The following is a 17,007-nucleotide window of genomic DNA, read 5'->3' as shown; positions in this document are numbered from 1 at the left end:
GATTGTCATTCGACAAGTAGGAGAGTTAATTGCTTAATCCAGGTGAAAAAAGTTCTTTGATAGCGGCGATCCTTTTTTGATAATAATGAAATGTTCTAGTTTCGTAATGATATTAGTATTGAAATGTTTCAAATGAATTTTAAATTATAAATTGTTAATTATGGAATACGCATTTTTTACCAGTCAGGAACCATGATAGCGTATAATTTGTTTTCTTTATCAAACAGAAAAGTGGATTTTTAAATTATTTCCACTTTTAAATTTCATAATTGAGATTTGTCCGACTGTAAAAATTTACCATAGATTCGTTTTCAATAGCGTAATAATCAATTAGAATATAAATACAAATTCCGTTGCCGTATTTACTGATCATCGTCTTTTCTTGATTTTAGGTGTCTATTGAATGGTATGTGAACAATAAACAGGCACGTGAAATTTTGTCAGATATCTAATTATTATCCGACATATAATTCTGCAATAAAATGTCTCTGTCCAAATTTTGACAGAAGAATTAAATGCCTTGTGGCATTTGATTTTGTTCAAGATTTTTATTCACATACCTGTCTATTTGCATGTTAATAGTTTTGTTCATGTTCGATAAAATTTCCTTATCTAACCAGGAACATATATATTCCCAGATCTAACACATGTTTTTTTATAATTTCGGGGTGAATGAAATTTCCTTTAACAAAGTTGATTTACCAGTATTTAGTAAGGTCTCCATCTCATGTTTATAAGCATACGCATTGTGAGTAAAGTTAATTCACAGAATCTGTGTATTCCTTCAGAAATCCCCAATTTTGATTGCGGTTTTCTTAAAAGAAACAACCTATTGTATTTGAAAAAGTACGGTAATTGGACAAAGTTGTTGTTTTACTATTCATATACGCATGCTATGTTCTGTATCGTTTTTCGGGGTTGCCAGTATGACCAAGGAGATTATATGAGAAGGTCTCATATAACTTCCTTGGTATCATATACTAATTTATTTTAAAGTATTAGTTTGTGTTCTAAAATTTTAATAAATTTCAAAATGTACCACTTTGAATCCTGTATTATTCACCTTTCTTAATGAAAAAGATTCATTTTTACCAAGGAGGTCATATAACTTCCCTGTTTTTACATTTAATCATTATTTGAAATATATATAACATAACTTTATATATCAGTATCTTAGACTGCTAGTTCTTCACGTAAATTGCTAACTTTTAATCTAACTATTAAACATTGCTTATAATTAAATTGAATGGGGTCAAGCTATTTTTTCTTTTATTCCTTAAATTTTATTCTATTTTACATTTTGTTGTACCGTTTTATATCTCAGTTAAAGAAGATTGGTTTTGTTAAAATTGTTCTCAAGCTGTCAGTAGTTTTCTTTTGACTTTATCGTGTATATATGTATATAAAGAAGAACATCAATACACTAGTTGATAGCCGCCAGTGGTGGATTGACCCGGGCATAGGCCGGGGGCATAATTGGCACGTGTTGAGGAGACAAATTGGAAAGAAACAAAATGAATGATTGTCGATAGTTTAACGTCCAGTGGCAAATATTTCATGCATGTTTCACTGGACGAGGATATCAACTGGCAGAAGAATGAACAAATATAGTGGAATGGTAAAAAACAAATACGATATAGCAGAGACATATAATACAATATGTCTCTGGATATAGTAATATGGAAACGAATAAAATATTTAAATGGTTTACATGGTGCCCCCAGGCATACGAGGTTCTGGTCCGCACATACAAACAATTTCTTAAAAAATGTGGCCCCCCTCCCATGTTTTATATAAAAATTGTCACGCGTAAAATGTACATTATCATGTAATTTGAAAATTATCCTTATTTGTATACAATTAATTTGGTTTATAAAATTTATGAAATTTAATTACATTATCTTAATCTATAAAATCTATAATCCCTTTTTTATGAAAATTTAATAATTTCATGCACGCAATTTTATACATCTTAGTGGTCAACAGATGTAGCTTGACCTTTAACTTGACATTGCTCAGTTTGTTCGCCTAAAATTAGCTGACACCAATTATCTTCTTGCACGAGAATTTCATACGGCGGCAAAATTCATGTAACAGTAAACTTAGGTGACCTTACTAAATGACCGTGGGAAAATCAATTCAGTGTTACATTCCATGTGTAATAATCGAGGCTCTTGAGGGTCCATTTGCAATTAATTTATGAAAGTCTAAATTATAATCCTTTTTCAAATACATAAAAAATGTCTTCTTTAACTATTTATATTTTATTAGTCATAGTTATTAAGATATACACGTCCATGAACAACAATATTCATTACGGTGCATGTCGTGGAGATCGTACCAATTATATTCAATTATTATTTTAACTTATAAATCTCTAAAAGTTACAACAAAAGTCGAGTGTGTGAGTTGCTAAGGTAGAGTTCCAAGTTAGTGAGCTATCTGCGGACTAGGATGTATTTTTTAAAAAGGCAGGAGGAGCTAATTGGAAAAAAGGCAGAACAGAGATACGACTAAAAAGAATGCCGGACATTTACTTTTATTTCACCCCAACCACCTTTTTTAAAAAGAAACAATTATGTGGTAGCCCCCTTCTGAAAGTCGAGTTGTGAGTTACAAAAACATTTATACCTTCTCTAATTTTTTAATTTCCTATATTTAAACAGTCCTCAGAGTTTTCCGGTTTACTTCGCATTTAAAAAAACAAAGCATGCGTGCGGTGACCTAAAGTTGTTAATATCTGTGTCATTTTGGTCTCTTGTGGACATATGTCTCATTGGCAATCATACCACATCTTTTTTTGCATGAGGTTGGGTACTGGTATTTTGATGGCCGGTTTTAAAAGAGTTGTTTGAGACTTGTCTTTACTTCCTTTTGACGATAAACTTCTATCCAAGAATACAAATCTTTATTTTCAAGTTAGTAAAAATTATTAATACTTTACCCACAGCATGCCGAAAAAAAGTCCATGTATGCGTAAAATACGGATGCAATATTTGCCACTCCACTTTCAGATATCCCAATTAAAGATGTATACCAACATTATCAACATTAAACATATATTTGTACCTATTTAAAAAAACTGCTCAGTAGATTTCACCTGCCAATTAATCTTAAGCTGTATAAACTAATACAACTGTACCATTGCAATCAACATGTAAATAATGTCTTTTTATACATGAAAGCTACAATTACCAAGAGACATTACACACAGGTGTCAACACATGTATAAATTTACATACCGACCAATAAGTTGTCATAAATCACGTGTGTGGACGCTGACCAGTATCAATAAACGGCCAGTTTAAGAAGTCAAATCAAGCTGTGATTAACTTCTCTCTATAGAAGCAGATTCAATAGCAATAAAATCTTGTTCGAAAAAACCTGAACCTGTGAACAGTATATCTATATATGTTCCTGCCTGAATTGCGGGGGCGGGGGGTACATCCGGTAAACCGCCTCTGAATTCAGACGTTATATCGAATTAATATAAGCAGAAATAAACACGCCTAGTCAATCTCCTATTACTTCAATTTTTCGATACAAAGAACAAAGTATGACGATTAGTTTATTGAAAATGCAGTTATGTTGAAATGATGTGCAATTACCCTTTTTTTATATTTTATATTTTTTTAGAGTTTGTGATAATTTGCAAATTACTTATATCAACCAGAGACATATATGTCTCTGTATCAACGTATGTTGAAGTAAATGGTATTGATCTATGAGCTTGTTAAAATTTACGCACATCATAGTGTCATTGTGGACAAGTCTACATACATATTATGCATATAAAAAGCAGGACCACTCCAGACGTCTCATGGTTTGGTGTATTTCTTTCGTTTATGCACATTACAGTTGGTCCGAGACCACAATTGACGTCCCTTTTACAAATATAGTCCCTAGTGTTGACAGTGGGTTACTTGCCATAAATTTTTATACCCCTTCCAAATTTATTTCTCCATGTGTATTGCCTCAAATTGCAAGTAGGGGTTGAAATTACACTGAAAAAAAATTTGGTCCAGAAGTTTAAAGGAAAGTAGTGATTTGGTCCAGCTGAAAAAAGGTTTAAAATTAGCCCTTCGGAAGCTGTCAAAAGATTTCAAGACGACCTAAACATTTTAGCATTGTCCATATTTTGAGTTAGAGCCGATGAAGATTTCTATAAATTTAATATAATTTGTCCCAAAAGTAGTACAACACACTAAAAGTTTCTTTGAGAAAGCGCAGGTGGGATTTTTTTTATTTTCATTTATGTTCTAAAAGAAAAACGAAATAATTGTGGTCTCGGACCAGTTGTTTCAGAGGTTATACTTGGCCCAATAGTTAAAAGGGAGAAGATTTTTTTTAAAGTTAACGTGGGACAGACGACGGACGCCAAGTGATAAGAAAAGCTAACAAGAGCGGGAGACATTTCCGGTGTTCTGGGATTTGACAGACTACGAGAAATGGACGTACGACAAAACATTTTAAATAAGTTCTAGTAGGACATAATTCGGAAAAGAGAACATAACGTAATATATGCATAAGTTGCGGGTGCAGAACTTTTTATAAAGGAAGGTGTCGCTTTAGTCATGCTTCAGAGATTCCCTATACTTATAATCAAACAAACTTTTCTCACTAAAAAAGGGGGGCGGGATGTACTTTTACGGGGTCAATCCTGGTATTTTGATTAATGGCGATAAACACGTTACCCAATCTCGTGACAATATTATACCCTAATAGGATTGAATATCAAAGGAAGTAACCCATCGAAGATATAGGGATTGTGTTTCTTCTATTAAAGAAAATTCAGAGTTGTTAATTAGAACTATTCAAATCAAGGAATGAATGTGGTATACGCCATTCTTGTGCATTATGAAATAGAAACTACAAATATGACCACATAAGTGATAAATACTGGTAACACAGATTGGCAATCTACGGTAGATGAATTAATTGAGGAGAAATATGTGAATTTTATGCATATTTGGGTTATCAAATATCAGATATCAGCTGGGTATTGTATATTTTTGTATTATTTTTAACAAGAGGTTACATGGTCCATAACGGCGTCTTCTGTATCTTTTACAAAAGTATATTTGACTAGTCTACTACATTTATAGAATAATGAATGGAAACAGGAAAATGTCAAAGAGACAACAACCCAACAAACATAAACAAGTCAACCCAAGTACACCAATGCACATGCACAACACAGCGAGAAAGTCCACACAAGAGGCTGCCCCGATCAGGCCCCGAAACACAGCGTATCGAAAATAAGGACGCAATTCTCAGAAACATTTAGATGACCCCCCCCCCCCCCCCAAAAAAAAAAACAACATACAAGACCAACAAAGCCTTTCAGCGTTCTTGACTTTGGACGGACGCAAATGCGACTGGATTAAACAGATTTTATGGGCGCTCAATCGAACCTTTTCACCTTTAGTCATTTCATTTTTGAACACAAACAATGTTTAGTGTCACGGTCAAATAACAAATGTTCAGGGGTCCATAAAATAAATTGTTTCTGCAACTGTCTAAAATTTGCAAATTTTAATGAAACACCTCATCCAAAACATCTAAATATAGTCTTAAAGAATACGAATTTTATATGTTGTACACTATACTTCTTATTGTTGTCTTCGTAATAACCATATATTTGGATTTTACACCAATAAGATTATTTGATTTTTGCCCCAAAGAGGCCTCTCTTAACGAAATCTGCAGAAGGGGTATTTTACATATATGTAAAATAGTTTAGTTGCTACCCCCTTTTCCGTTAACTATGACGCTGCAAGCTATGGAATTTAATAATAATTACAGCTAGTTTCCTAAACCTTGTAGAGTACTTTGGAAGGCTTGCTTGCTTTGTTTGTATAAACGTAAATTCGAGCTTAACATTTAAAATTGACATCTTCAAACAATTTATAGGCAATTAAACTATTTTATATATTCTAATTACAATTGTACAATATAAAAACAAAGCAAGCAAGCTAACCAAAATATTGCTTTACGTGCATTTGGAAATTAGCTGTAATAATTTCAAAAGGCTATTTGTTTCTTCACAAAATAACCATACTTTGCGTAGTGGTTATATAAGCACCTCTTTTTACGAAACTAGGATGATGTCCAAACAAAAAAGAATCAACAATATAGTAAATCATTCTATAAGCAAGCATCATAAATTGTTAGAGATACACCATTTGTTTTAATGGTTTTCCTTATTTTCACGCACACCTAGCTTTTGGCGTAACTCTCAACCCGACTTTCGTAACTCGCATCATAACTTTTGTTTTTCTCAACTCGATTCCCCGCAACAAGTGAATTTTCATCTCGGCATGCAACATAAGTTCATTTAAATGTTTTTCGTATATATTTTATTTGATACCAATATTGACTTAATATATTACTTCCATGGTCTTATTCGTCTACATACTGTCAGTCAGTCAGACTCACTTGCGGACAAACTTTTCACGTTCTAAAATTATACATTAAAGTAGTATGCTATACAAACAATAAGTTTAACTTTATTATTTAAACGTTGATCTGGAATCAATTTTATTGAAAAATTAAAGTCGCAGAAATCTTGAGATACTATCAATGTGGCATTATACACAACACAATTAGCGCACATAGAAGACTTGTTGCGACACCTAACCTATTACAGGTAATATACATGTAGCTGTCGGTAATTCGAAAATGTCGAGGAAAACTCGCACTAAATTCAAATAGCCGGAAATGTCAAGGAAGACTGATTTCGGGGTGTTACTAATTACAAAGTCAATGACTTTAACTAATCCGAATAATTCAGTCGTTCATATTACGCTGATCCACGATAACCTCGCAAGTAGGAGAGGACCATTTCGGGGAGGGACCGAATTATTCGGATTCACAAAATAATGATGTGTATAGCAAGAGACTTGTGATTTTTTTTTGTGCTAATAAATATCATCTAAAGTATAAATTAAACATTTTAAAACCATATAATTTACATATGTTTTTTTAGGTATGATATAGTTATGCATGAACTTATTTAACTAAGAACAAATATTGACATAGGAATAACTGTTTTCAGATATAACAACATAATTAAATTGAAGTCGAATTTCAGGGTTGAAAATTTGTAAGGGTTCTGCGGAACCCACATATCTACGCTTGCCAAGGATTACGATCCACTCCCGTTTTCTCCACGTCGGCACCGTTGAGAGAACGGGAATGGATTGTAACCCTTAGCTAACAAAGACGCGGAACCAGTGTCTCGCCTACTTTTGCTGTTAACAAAAATGACGAAAAAAAATCAAAAAAAAAAATTCCTCTCCATACTATCAAAAAAAATGTGGTATGATTGCCAATGAGACCTCTGTTCACATAAAACCAAAATAACACAGACATTAACAACTATAGGTCAACGTACGGCCTTCAATAATGAGCAAAGCCCATACCGCATAGTCGGCTATAAAAGACCCCAATATGACAATGTAAAACAATTCAAACGAGAAAACTAACAGCCTAATTTATAGAAAAATTAACGAAAAAAAGAATTGTATCACATACACAAACGACAACCCCTGAATTACAGGCGCCGGACTTGGTACAGACACATACATAAATAATGTGGCTAAAGGCTTTGCTCATTGTTGAAGGCCGTACGGTGCCCTATAATTGTTAATGTATGTGTCATTTTGGTCTTTTGTGGATAGTTGTCTCATTGGTAATCATACCACATCTTTTTTTTTTTAAGTTTGGTGGAAATCAAAGATAGTTTTTATCAGAATTTTATAAACTTTAACCACAGAGTGAATATTTGCGGACAAAGCAGACGGAATGGAGGATCGCTATGTTTAGCGTTTTCATCGTAGGCTCGCCAAAAATGGGGCTAGGCCTTTGCTGATAGAATATTTATTTCAACTATGGACATTTATTACAAGCGCTGCAATCATCTTCACTTTCCATGCCTCATTTTAAGCCCATTTTTATGGGCATTGTGTATTCTAGTCTGGAGGTCCGTTACGGTCTGTCCGTTCATTCAAAGACATATATACACATGTGTATATATGTCTCTGGTTCATTCGTTTCTTTTTCCCACCGTCTTCCCTGCTTCAACTTAAAAACTTTGGTCGTGGTTGTTTTTTTTTGTTTTGATGTCAACCCAAAATCAACTTGAAACTGAGTACACATGTTCCCTGTGATATGATCTTTTAATTTCAATGCCAATTTAAAGTTTTTTACTCCCATCTTCACGGTCTACTGGTACTGAACATAGAAAATGATAGTGCGGATGGGGCATCCGTGTACTATCACATTTTCTTGTTGTTTATGTAAAAACAAAGATTTGTGCAGCAAGCTGGACTATGTAAAAAGTAGTTGTTGTTACGTCTTGCATTATTAAATTTTGTTTTTATATTTTTATCCAAAATACTCTCGAAATTGATACCCATCTTTATTTTCGGACGGCCTCTTTATCTGGACATGACTCTATTGTTTTCTATCGTCAACGGGTTGCGGAGGGTTTAATGTTTTTGACCCGTCCGTCCGTCCGTCAGTCCGTCAGTCCTGTTTCTTGTCATCTCAACTCCTCTCAAACCACAGAACAGAATTTCACGAAACCTTTTCAGATAATAAGGACATACTATGCAGTTGTGCATATCGACGGGAAATTGCGAATCAATTTTTTTCTAGGAGTTACGCCCCTTTGAACTTATTTACTTTAATGTAATACTGCAACAGTTTGTCATCGCAACTCCTCTCAAACCACACAACAGAATTTCACGAAACCTTTTCAGATAATAAGGACATACTATGTAGTTGTGCATATCGACGAGATTTTATTTCTCAAGTGAAAATATGAAGACGTGGGGTATATGAGCGTGCTCACAAAGGTTCTTTAATTTTGTACAGGTTCAATAATATGTACGATAGCCGACATACTTGACATGCATGCATGGTATAGTTACCACTGAACGCATATAAAACAAATATTAGTAACATACTCAAAAAAGAATTTTGTAATATATTAGCGATTAATTATATGAGTGGCGAGGTACAAGTTATAATCTTTATAGAGAAAAGCTCTCGGTTACAAAGAAAACAATACCATGGCAAACAAGATTGTATGAAATTTGGGCTAGAAAAAAAAATCGAACTTATAGCTCGGTAATGTCAGATAACAACGAGTATGGTTTTTCTTTACTTTTTCCATATGATAGCTAATGACAATAGTAGATGCACTTGGGCAAATATCAAACTAGTCCCGACTATGAAAGAAATATTTGCCACTGGACGTTTTAAGCAGCAACAATGTAATTATATTTAAAGTATACAATCCGCGTTATAAAATCTCTGTATTTGGCTTTCGACACATACAAAACTTCTTTTTTTTTTTATTTAGCACCGAATTCATATTTTAATGCATTTTACAAAGACGGTGATAAAGACAATGCTGCAGGTTGCTAAAAACTTTCATTTTGGGCAGAGAGATCTATGTTTTACATAGACCAGTTTAAGTTATCTCTTCATTCAAAGGACTTGTATATAATTGATAAATATATTGAAACTGAACTGAATATATTGATATCCAAATAACATTGTAAATAAATTATGAAAAAAATCATGTGTTTGATTTTCTACGATAATTTTGTCTTATTTGGTTAAATGGAAATTTCTTTTCAATCTATCAGATTTAAACGCTACTTTGTGTATGATTGATAAAATACATGAGAATGTGAAGCAGGATAAAATGTGTTACATATCAGTGAGAACTAAACAATCAAACACATATCAGTGAGAACTAAACAATCAAACACAACATAAAACAAAATAAATGTAACCCCGTACTCAGTCTATCCAATAACCAAAAAGCAAGGTGATCCCTAGCGTTTTCACTTTACAGTTCTTGCATAAAAAAAATCCACTTTTATTAATATTGTATTTCAATATCTAGGCCTTCCTTAATGCATTAATGTCAGTTAATTATCATCATCTTCTCTTGTTTTACCATGTTTTCTTCTGTACTGCAGTGACTAACCCTTTACGACCTGACGTGAAGTATTTTCCGCTAGACTTATTAGCTAGAGAGCTAATTAATTGAAAACAGACAAGGCAAAACCTATGCTGAATGAAAAGGCAGTCATGAAATTCCAATATGTATACTTGTATTTTTAATTAAAAACTAGACTTGTACTGTACATTAGACGGGACTGACCTGTCACCACGCTTGTCACTCGTATGCATACGATGATCTGTAAATGTTCTTGAAGTCGTCTTTTTTCGGACACCAATTTTGTACATTGAGTGTTGGTTTTTTTTAGAATGACAGAAAATTTTCAATAATTTCATTTATTTTCGAATAAATAATATATAAGATCTTGTTTATTTACAAATTGATGCCCGCAGTTGTATTTTAAAAAATAAATCGCTCAATCGGCTGATTATCACCAAAGAGAATAATGTATGGTCAGTAATTGTTCTGACACAGGAGCGATCCAGAATCTCGTTGTCTGGGGACACCATAAATCGTTTCTATATTTCTATATCTTTTTTTATTTCGTTATACCGGTACTATTTATCTTAATATTTTCCTGCCAATTGATCTGTATTATAATCGTCCTTAACATATATCAAATATCTGCCACTTGACGTTGAACAACCAAGCACTATCCATGATTAATCATTATGCTCTTTATAGTTCATCACCTCTATTCTATTATCTATATTGTTTTGGTATCGCTCCCAGACTTACTTGTTGGCACATTTTTCTTATATCTGTAAATACCTTCAAATCCTTATAAATGATGACCTATTCATATTCTCATGCATGTATGTTGTGCATGGTAATTTAGAAACATAAAATATAACTGGATGCTTGGGCTTTAAGAGAAATGTATAAGTCCACGATTGTGTTACAAAGTAGATCTTCTGAAAATAAAATACATTTCATTAATGATTATTTATGAGGAAATGTCAATTTATTTTTACTGGACCGGGAGGTAAGATGGGAGACAGTTGTAAAATAAATTGAAAATTGTTCTCGAAAATAAGAGAAATACGACGTTCGACATTACACATACAACACAACCATAGAAAAAACAACAGCAGAAGGTCACCAATGTAGCGAGAAATTCCGAAATTACGTTACTTGTGGTAGCAAGTGTCACTGTAGGCGAGAGTACCAAACTAGGATTCGGAACAATAATACAAATAATATAAATTTGTAAAACTAAAAATAAAGATTGTGATAAGGTTTGTTTAAATTTAACCCGTATGATCCAACAACATGTATGATCAGCTCGTACTAGACCGTACGCGTATACTCATACGGTCCGACCGTACGCGTATGGTCGGACCGTACGATTATACGCATACGGTCCAAATACTCTGGATCATAATCACATTTGATTTGTTTACGCTTGGTAACTGAACATAAACTTCACTGATTATTGTAACATGATTGAAGAATATACGTGAATGGTGTGAGAATGCAAAATACATTCTGAGGTGACGAAAATTTATTTAACAGCAATACACAAGTTGGTTTTGGTTGAAAAATAAAACAATATGTGCATAGTAAAAAAATACAGGCCATCGATTTATGCTTGACTACATGACACACAAGTGCATACTTATTTAACATATATTGTAGGCCCGTCTTTCTGGAAACTTTAATTTTTAGTCCATTTTCTCTATTAATTGGTACTTTTCCTTTAAACATAAAGTTGTTGGACTATTATTCTTTGTAGTTAGTGTTTGATAAGCATTATGTTATAATAATTATTGCATTCTGAGGAATGACTAAATTCTATATTTCTTTTCGGAAGTGATGAAGACTGAAGTTTTTAACGGCTACACACCTTTTACGCTGTCGGTTTTGTTAATTGAAAGTGTGTATTGTATAGTCTATCGTTCACACCTCCACATCAAATTGATCCAATTAGAAATAAGCAATAATAGTATGTATTGTTACACGGACCAATCAAATGTGGGTGTAGGTGGGGCATGTTTTTTTGGGGGGTGTTTTTTTTTTTATATATTAAAACAAATACCGGGAATGTCGCATTACGTTTAAAACCTTTTTCACAATCAAATCTTTTATAACCTGCTATTTTTTATATTTTGTTTTGTTAAATTGTGTACAATTGTTTTAAATGTGATCGTTAATTTTTCTATAAAGTCAACAACAATCTGAGTGCTATAGAAAGAGAAAAAAAAAACAAAAAAAACCAATCAATTAAGTAATATAAACAGTTTCTGTTTATTTCGTGTACTTCTCTTCATGGATATTATATTCGTCTTGACCAAAGAGGCGACGAATAGATTTTAACAATAGAGTTTTCCGGCAAGTACATGTACGGATATTCAAGTAAATAATTATTAAAGCAAGTAATACAACGTGCATACTATGATAGTAGAACTATAGAAAGCATATATATTTCCCACGTGTATGAAGGAGTTTGAAAAGATTTCTGTAATATTTCAGTATAAAATAGGTTTCTCGTGAAGACTACTTTGTGGAAATCATAGAGTTTACAGTGGCGGATCCAGAGGGGGGTTCCGGGGGTGCGCACCCCCCCCCCCCCTTTATTTTTGCCGATCAATGCATTTGTATCGGGACATATGTTTTGCCACCCCCTTTGCCCTGGGTTAGCACCCCTCTTTCGAAAATTCCTGCATCCGCCCCTGGAGTTTATAAAATATTTATATTTCTCACGATTTCCATTCTCAATTTTTTATGTCTGTAAACTGTGAGCCTCTGACATAAAATTTGATAAATTGACATCTCGGCTTCTTATAACCAATTAGGGAAAAGAAAGCATGTAATATATTAACTTTATTTGATTGCATCTGATTGAAGATGTTTTCCTAGGAAAATACACTAACTAATTATTTATTCACATGAACATCTCCGTATTATATTCGGTAATACTTTTGAATATTGTACGCTACATATACATGCATTCTAATCTAAACAGAATAAATTAATGTTAGTCAAATAAAGACAAGTCTGCTCTTTTCTATCATAAAACGATACTGTTAGTCAACGTAAACAATTTCAAATTAAAAAATCAAACAATTGTAAAACAGGAAAATAACAGGCACGTGATTTATTGCAATATTTAGGTTATTCGGTCTATATAATTCACTCAAATCTGATGTTTGAATCCCTTTAAAAGAATTATGAAATGTTAAAAAACACTTTCATAAAAAAAATCGCATGCCTGTTAAATGCGCACATACCTATATGTGTACCTAAAGCAACAGAAAAAAAATTGTTAATAATGATACTAAGTCTTTCAATTGAATATCTTTATATTAAACGTATGATAAAATGTAGGATTTCAGCAATATGAATCCTTTCAATAATGTTAATTTATATAAATCAATTAACTATTTCAACATTCCTTCATTATACAACTTTTTTTTATTACACTGTCATTGAAATTGACAAATAGCCGCTCCTTCTAATTAAGGTGGTTTCCTTTCATGTGAATTAAACTCAGGTAGGTCTGCTTTTGAAAACAACTCATAAGCTTTGGACGATGTTTCATTGTGGTAATTAAGAATATTAATTCTTTTGAGCGGTTAATTTTAAATCTTAAATATTAAAATTTGCATTCATGATAATTGTATTAATTTGAAAGAAATACCAAATATAAATGACTTATATAGTTATTGTAATAACTGTAACAACGTTAACGTTCACGATATCGATCGCGAGATTTAACTTCTTATAATTAATTAAACGGACGTCTGTTAAAGGGCCGTCGTTATCTGATGGTATCAGAGGGATTAAAAGGTAAAGGTCAAATCTGCCGAGCGGAAAGACGATTTTAACTGCAGACGGCAAAAATAACTGATTGACAGCAACTTTGAAATATGACAGCTATTTTGAATGTAGAACGTCTATAAAATCGATCTAGTCAATAATAATAGCTGTTGACAGGCATCATAGACAGTAAGCGGGCTTGATAGCTCTTTGGTTTTTCTAGTGAAGACTATTACCCTGTAGATGAATAGTTCCAGCATACATTTTTTTTTTCTTTTACTTTATTATTATATTATGTTTTTTCGGCATTACAATAAAAGACATACTACCACTGTAGACAAATAAAACCCACTTTCATGCCTTCTCCCATCCATTTAAAATGGAATCTCTTTGCATAGTGTTACTGTGTTAAATTACAGATGTATATATTTCAGATAATTTCTCAAGATGAGGCTGACAGAAGAGGAAAAGTTTATGATAAATACATGTGTAGCTTTTTGTTCAACTTGAATAATGGTAAGTGAGTTTTCAGTTGACTGTGAATTTGAAATACATCATACTTGCTAGCTTGATGTGAATACTAGTTATAAAAGGTACTTTTAACATTTTTAAATAAATAAAAAAGTGTGCTTGTTTTCTTGTTTTTTGGGGTTTTTTTTTTGGTTTTTTTTGGAGGGGAGGCGGATCTATGCCAATTTGAAGAATTTCTGAAAAGCATAGAAATAATCTAAGAAAATTCCCTTTATATTCAGAAACAATCAGAAAAAAACATCTTTTTCCATCTTTGTTATTTCAAAATCTTTGAATAGGGGCGAATTTTAAAATATTTCATAAATACTTGTGTCTCTCTGCAGACTTTGTTGTTGATGCTACCAGGAAAGGGAACAAAATCAGATTCGCCAATCATTCTGTAAATCCTAATTGTTACGCTAAAGTAATGATGGTGAATGGTGACCACAGGATTGGTATATTTGGGAAGAGACCTATACATGCTGGAGAAGAACTGTTCTTTGATTATAGGTATTGTTGTTAAACTAACAGAATTATATTTTAACTGTTATAATAGTTTTATTTCACATCTTAAAAGTTAGATATTTAAAAATTTAATATTCACAAAATTTGAGCAGAAGTTTTTAAATTTAAAAATGTATGTTAATGATATCTATTTTAAAAACAATGTTCATTATGGTATCATTATTGACATGAGCACTATATTATTTAAGGAATGACTGTAATACTTTTTCTGTCTATGAAGAAATAGCATCAAAAATGTGGTGCACACTGGATAACCAGCGTAGCTGTGCATGTATTTTAAAGTGTCCACCACATTTTTTTATGTTATTTCAAATAGACAGGTTAAATATTAGTCATTCCTTATAATTTAATTCTAAATTCCATTTTAAATTGGAGTAAATCATGAAAAAACATTGAAGATGTCACGGTCACATGACCAAATTATGTCTATGAGCTGATAGACAAAACACAGTCAGCCAATCAGAAGACACATTACATCAAAAATTAAATTATTTATGAATAAGCACATTTTTCAAATAATATTGTAGGGTCATAACTGGTCAGATTTTAATTCATTCAGGAGACAATTATCATCTGAAGACAAAACTATCATCAAATAAATAAATTAAATTTAAACAAATTCTGCATTTCTCAACACTTTTGATTTGTTAAAATCAAATATCTTTTTTATGCCCCACCTACGATAGTAGAGGGGCATTATGTTTTCTGGTCTGTGCCTCTGTTCGTCAGTTCGTTCGTCCGTTCGTCCTGCTTCAGGTTAAAGTTGTTGGTCAAGGTAGTTTTTGAAGAAGTTGAAGTCCAATCAACTTGAAACTTAGAACACATGTTCCCTATGATATGATCTTTCTAATTTTAAAGACAAATTAAACTTTTGACCCCAATTTCACGGTCCATTGAACATAGAAAACGAAAGTGCAAGTTTCAGGTTAAAGTTTTTGGTCAAGGTAGTTTTTGATGAAGTTGAAGTCCAATCAACTTGAAACTTAGTACAAATGTTCCCTATGATATGATCTTTCTAATTTTAATGCATAATTATATTTTTTACCCATTTTCACGGTCCATTGAACGTGGGAGTGGGGCATCCATGTACTTTGGACACATTCTTGTTTAAATGTGTTTTTATTTAAAATATAGCAAAAAAATGTAGGTGACAAATACTAATGACCATACACTAAAGGTCTGTGTTATATAATAAGAGCAAAAACAAAGAATTTTATGAAACAAATAAAGCAGGAATTGTTATCCTTTACATGAATTTCAAAATTTCTAGTATATAGAAAAAAGATATGCCAAAAAAACAAGGATCTTTCATACATTCATTTATTTACAAAATCTATCACTGTTAACTGACATATTTCTGTAAATACATTGTTTAGGCTAAATCTTTTCTTGCTAACTTCACAGTACAGTAATCCACAGCATGTAATTTTCTAACTTTCTTTATGTATTTATGTAATTGAAGATCCAATCTTTACATTTACATTATATTTTTCTTGCTAAAGCTGAAAAAAAAAATGAATTCATTTATAGAATTTTATTATTTTCTTAACAGATATGGTCCAACAGAACAGCTGAAGTTTGTTGGCATAGAAAGAGATGAAAATTCATAAAATATACTCATAGATATCATCAGAAAAGATATTGACAATGTGAATGTTTAAAACTGACTGATCAAACTGGTTGGAAAAGTGAAGATAACAGGAAAGTGGAAAGATGTGTACTTCGTTTACCTTCAACAAAAAGAAGAGTTTATTCTTTGAACAAGACCTGAATAAAGATTTTAATGTTAAGAATGTCTTCTTTTTTTTTGTCATATAGGTCTTCAAATGTTTATGTTCTTATAGTACATTCTCAGCTATCATATACTTTCGGCTTTGTGTGTTTTTGATTAAGGTAAATCTAGAAAAGCATTTTGGACACATAACATTTAAGTGTTTTCATCTTTTAACTATCTATTTCTTATATTTTAAGAAAAATGGACAAGGTGAAATTAGGTTAAAGTATCTGAGACAAAAACTCACCTACAAAAGAAAGTGAATATGACAGGATGTGTTCAATATTTTCAAATAATTACAAAGTGATGAAAATTCCAACATGAAGTCCCCATTTCTGCCCTTACACATTTCTCCCCCATAATATTCTATGCGATTTAGGTATCATAAAAAGTTCACCAATACGAGACTTCTTTAAAATCATTTTGTGGCCAACCATTTTAAACAATATATAAAAGG

At 32.3% G+C, this 17,007-nt stretch overlaps 1 protein-coding gene across 1 annotated transcript in view; it reads left to right on the top strand.

Annotated features, from left to right (window-relative positions):
• The window catches only part of LOC134695216 (histone-lysine N-methyltransferase EZH2-like), a 34,222-nt gene extending 17,732 nt beyond the window's left edge, over nucleotides 1–16,490 (top strand). Inside the window, exons 16-18 of the mRNA XM_063556427.1 lie at nucleotides 14,176–14,257; nucleotides 14,596–14,761; nucleotides 16,329–16,490. Coding sequence (XP_063412497.1) covers nucleotides 14,176–14,257; nucleotides 14,596–14,761; nucleotides 16,329–16,386 — 306 coding nt within the window. The 3' untranslated portion in view covers nucleotides 16,387–16,490. The remainder of the gene's footprint in view (nucleotides 1–14,175; nucleotides 14,258–14,595; nucleotides 14,762–16,328) is intronic.
• The last annotated feature ends 517 nt before the right edge of the window (nucleotides 16,491–17,007 follow it).

This window comes from Mytilus trossulus, chromosome 13 (genome assembly GCF_036588685.1).
Source record: "Mytilus trossulus isolate FHL-02 chromosome 13, PNRI_Mtr1.1.1.hap1, whole genome shotgun sequence".
Classification (NCBI taxonomy): Eukaryota; Metazoa; Mollusca; class Bivalvia; order Mytilida; family Mytilidae; genus Mytilus; species Mytilus trossulus.
This window is presented reverse-complemented; position numbering and strand designations above follow the sequence as displayed.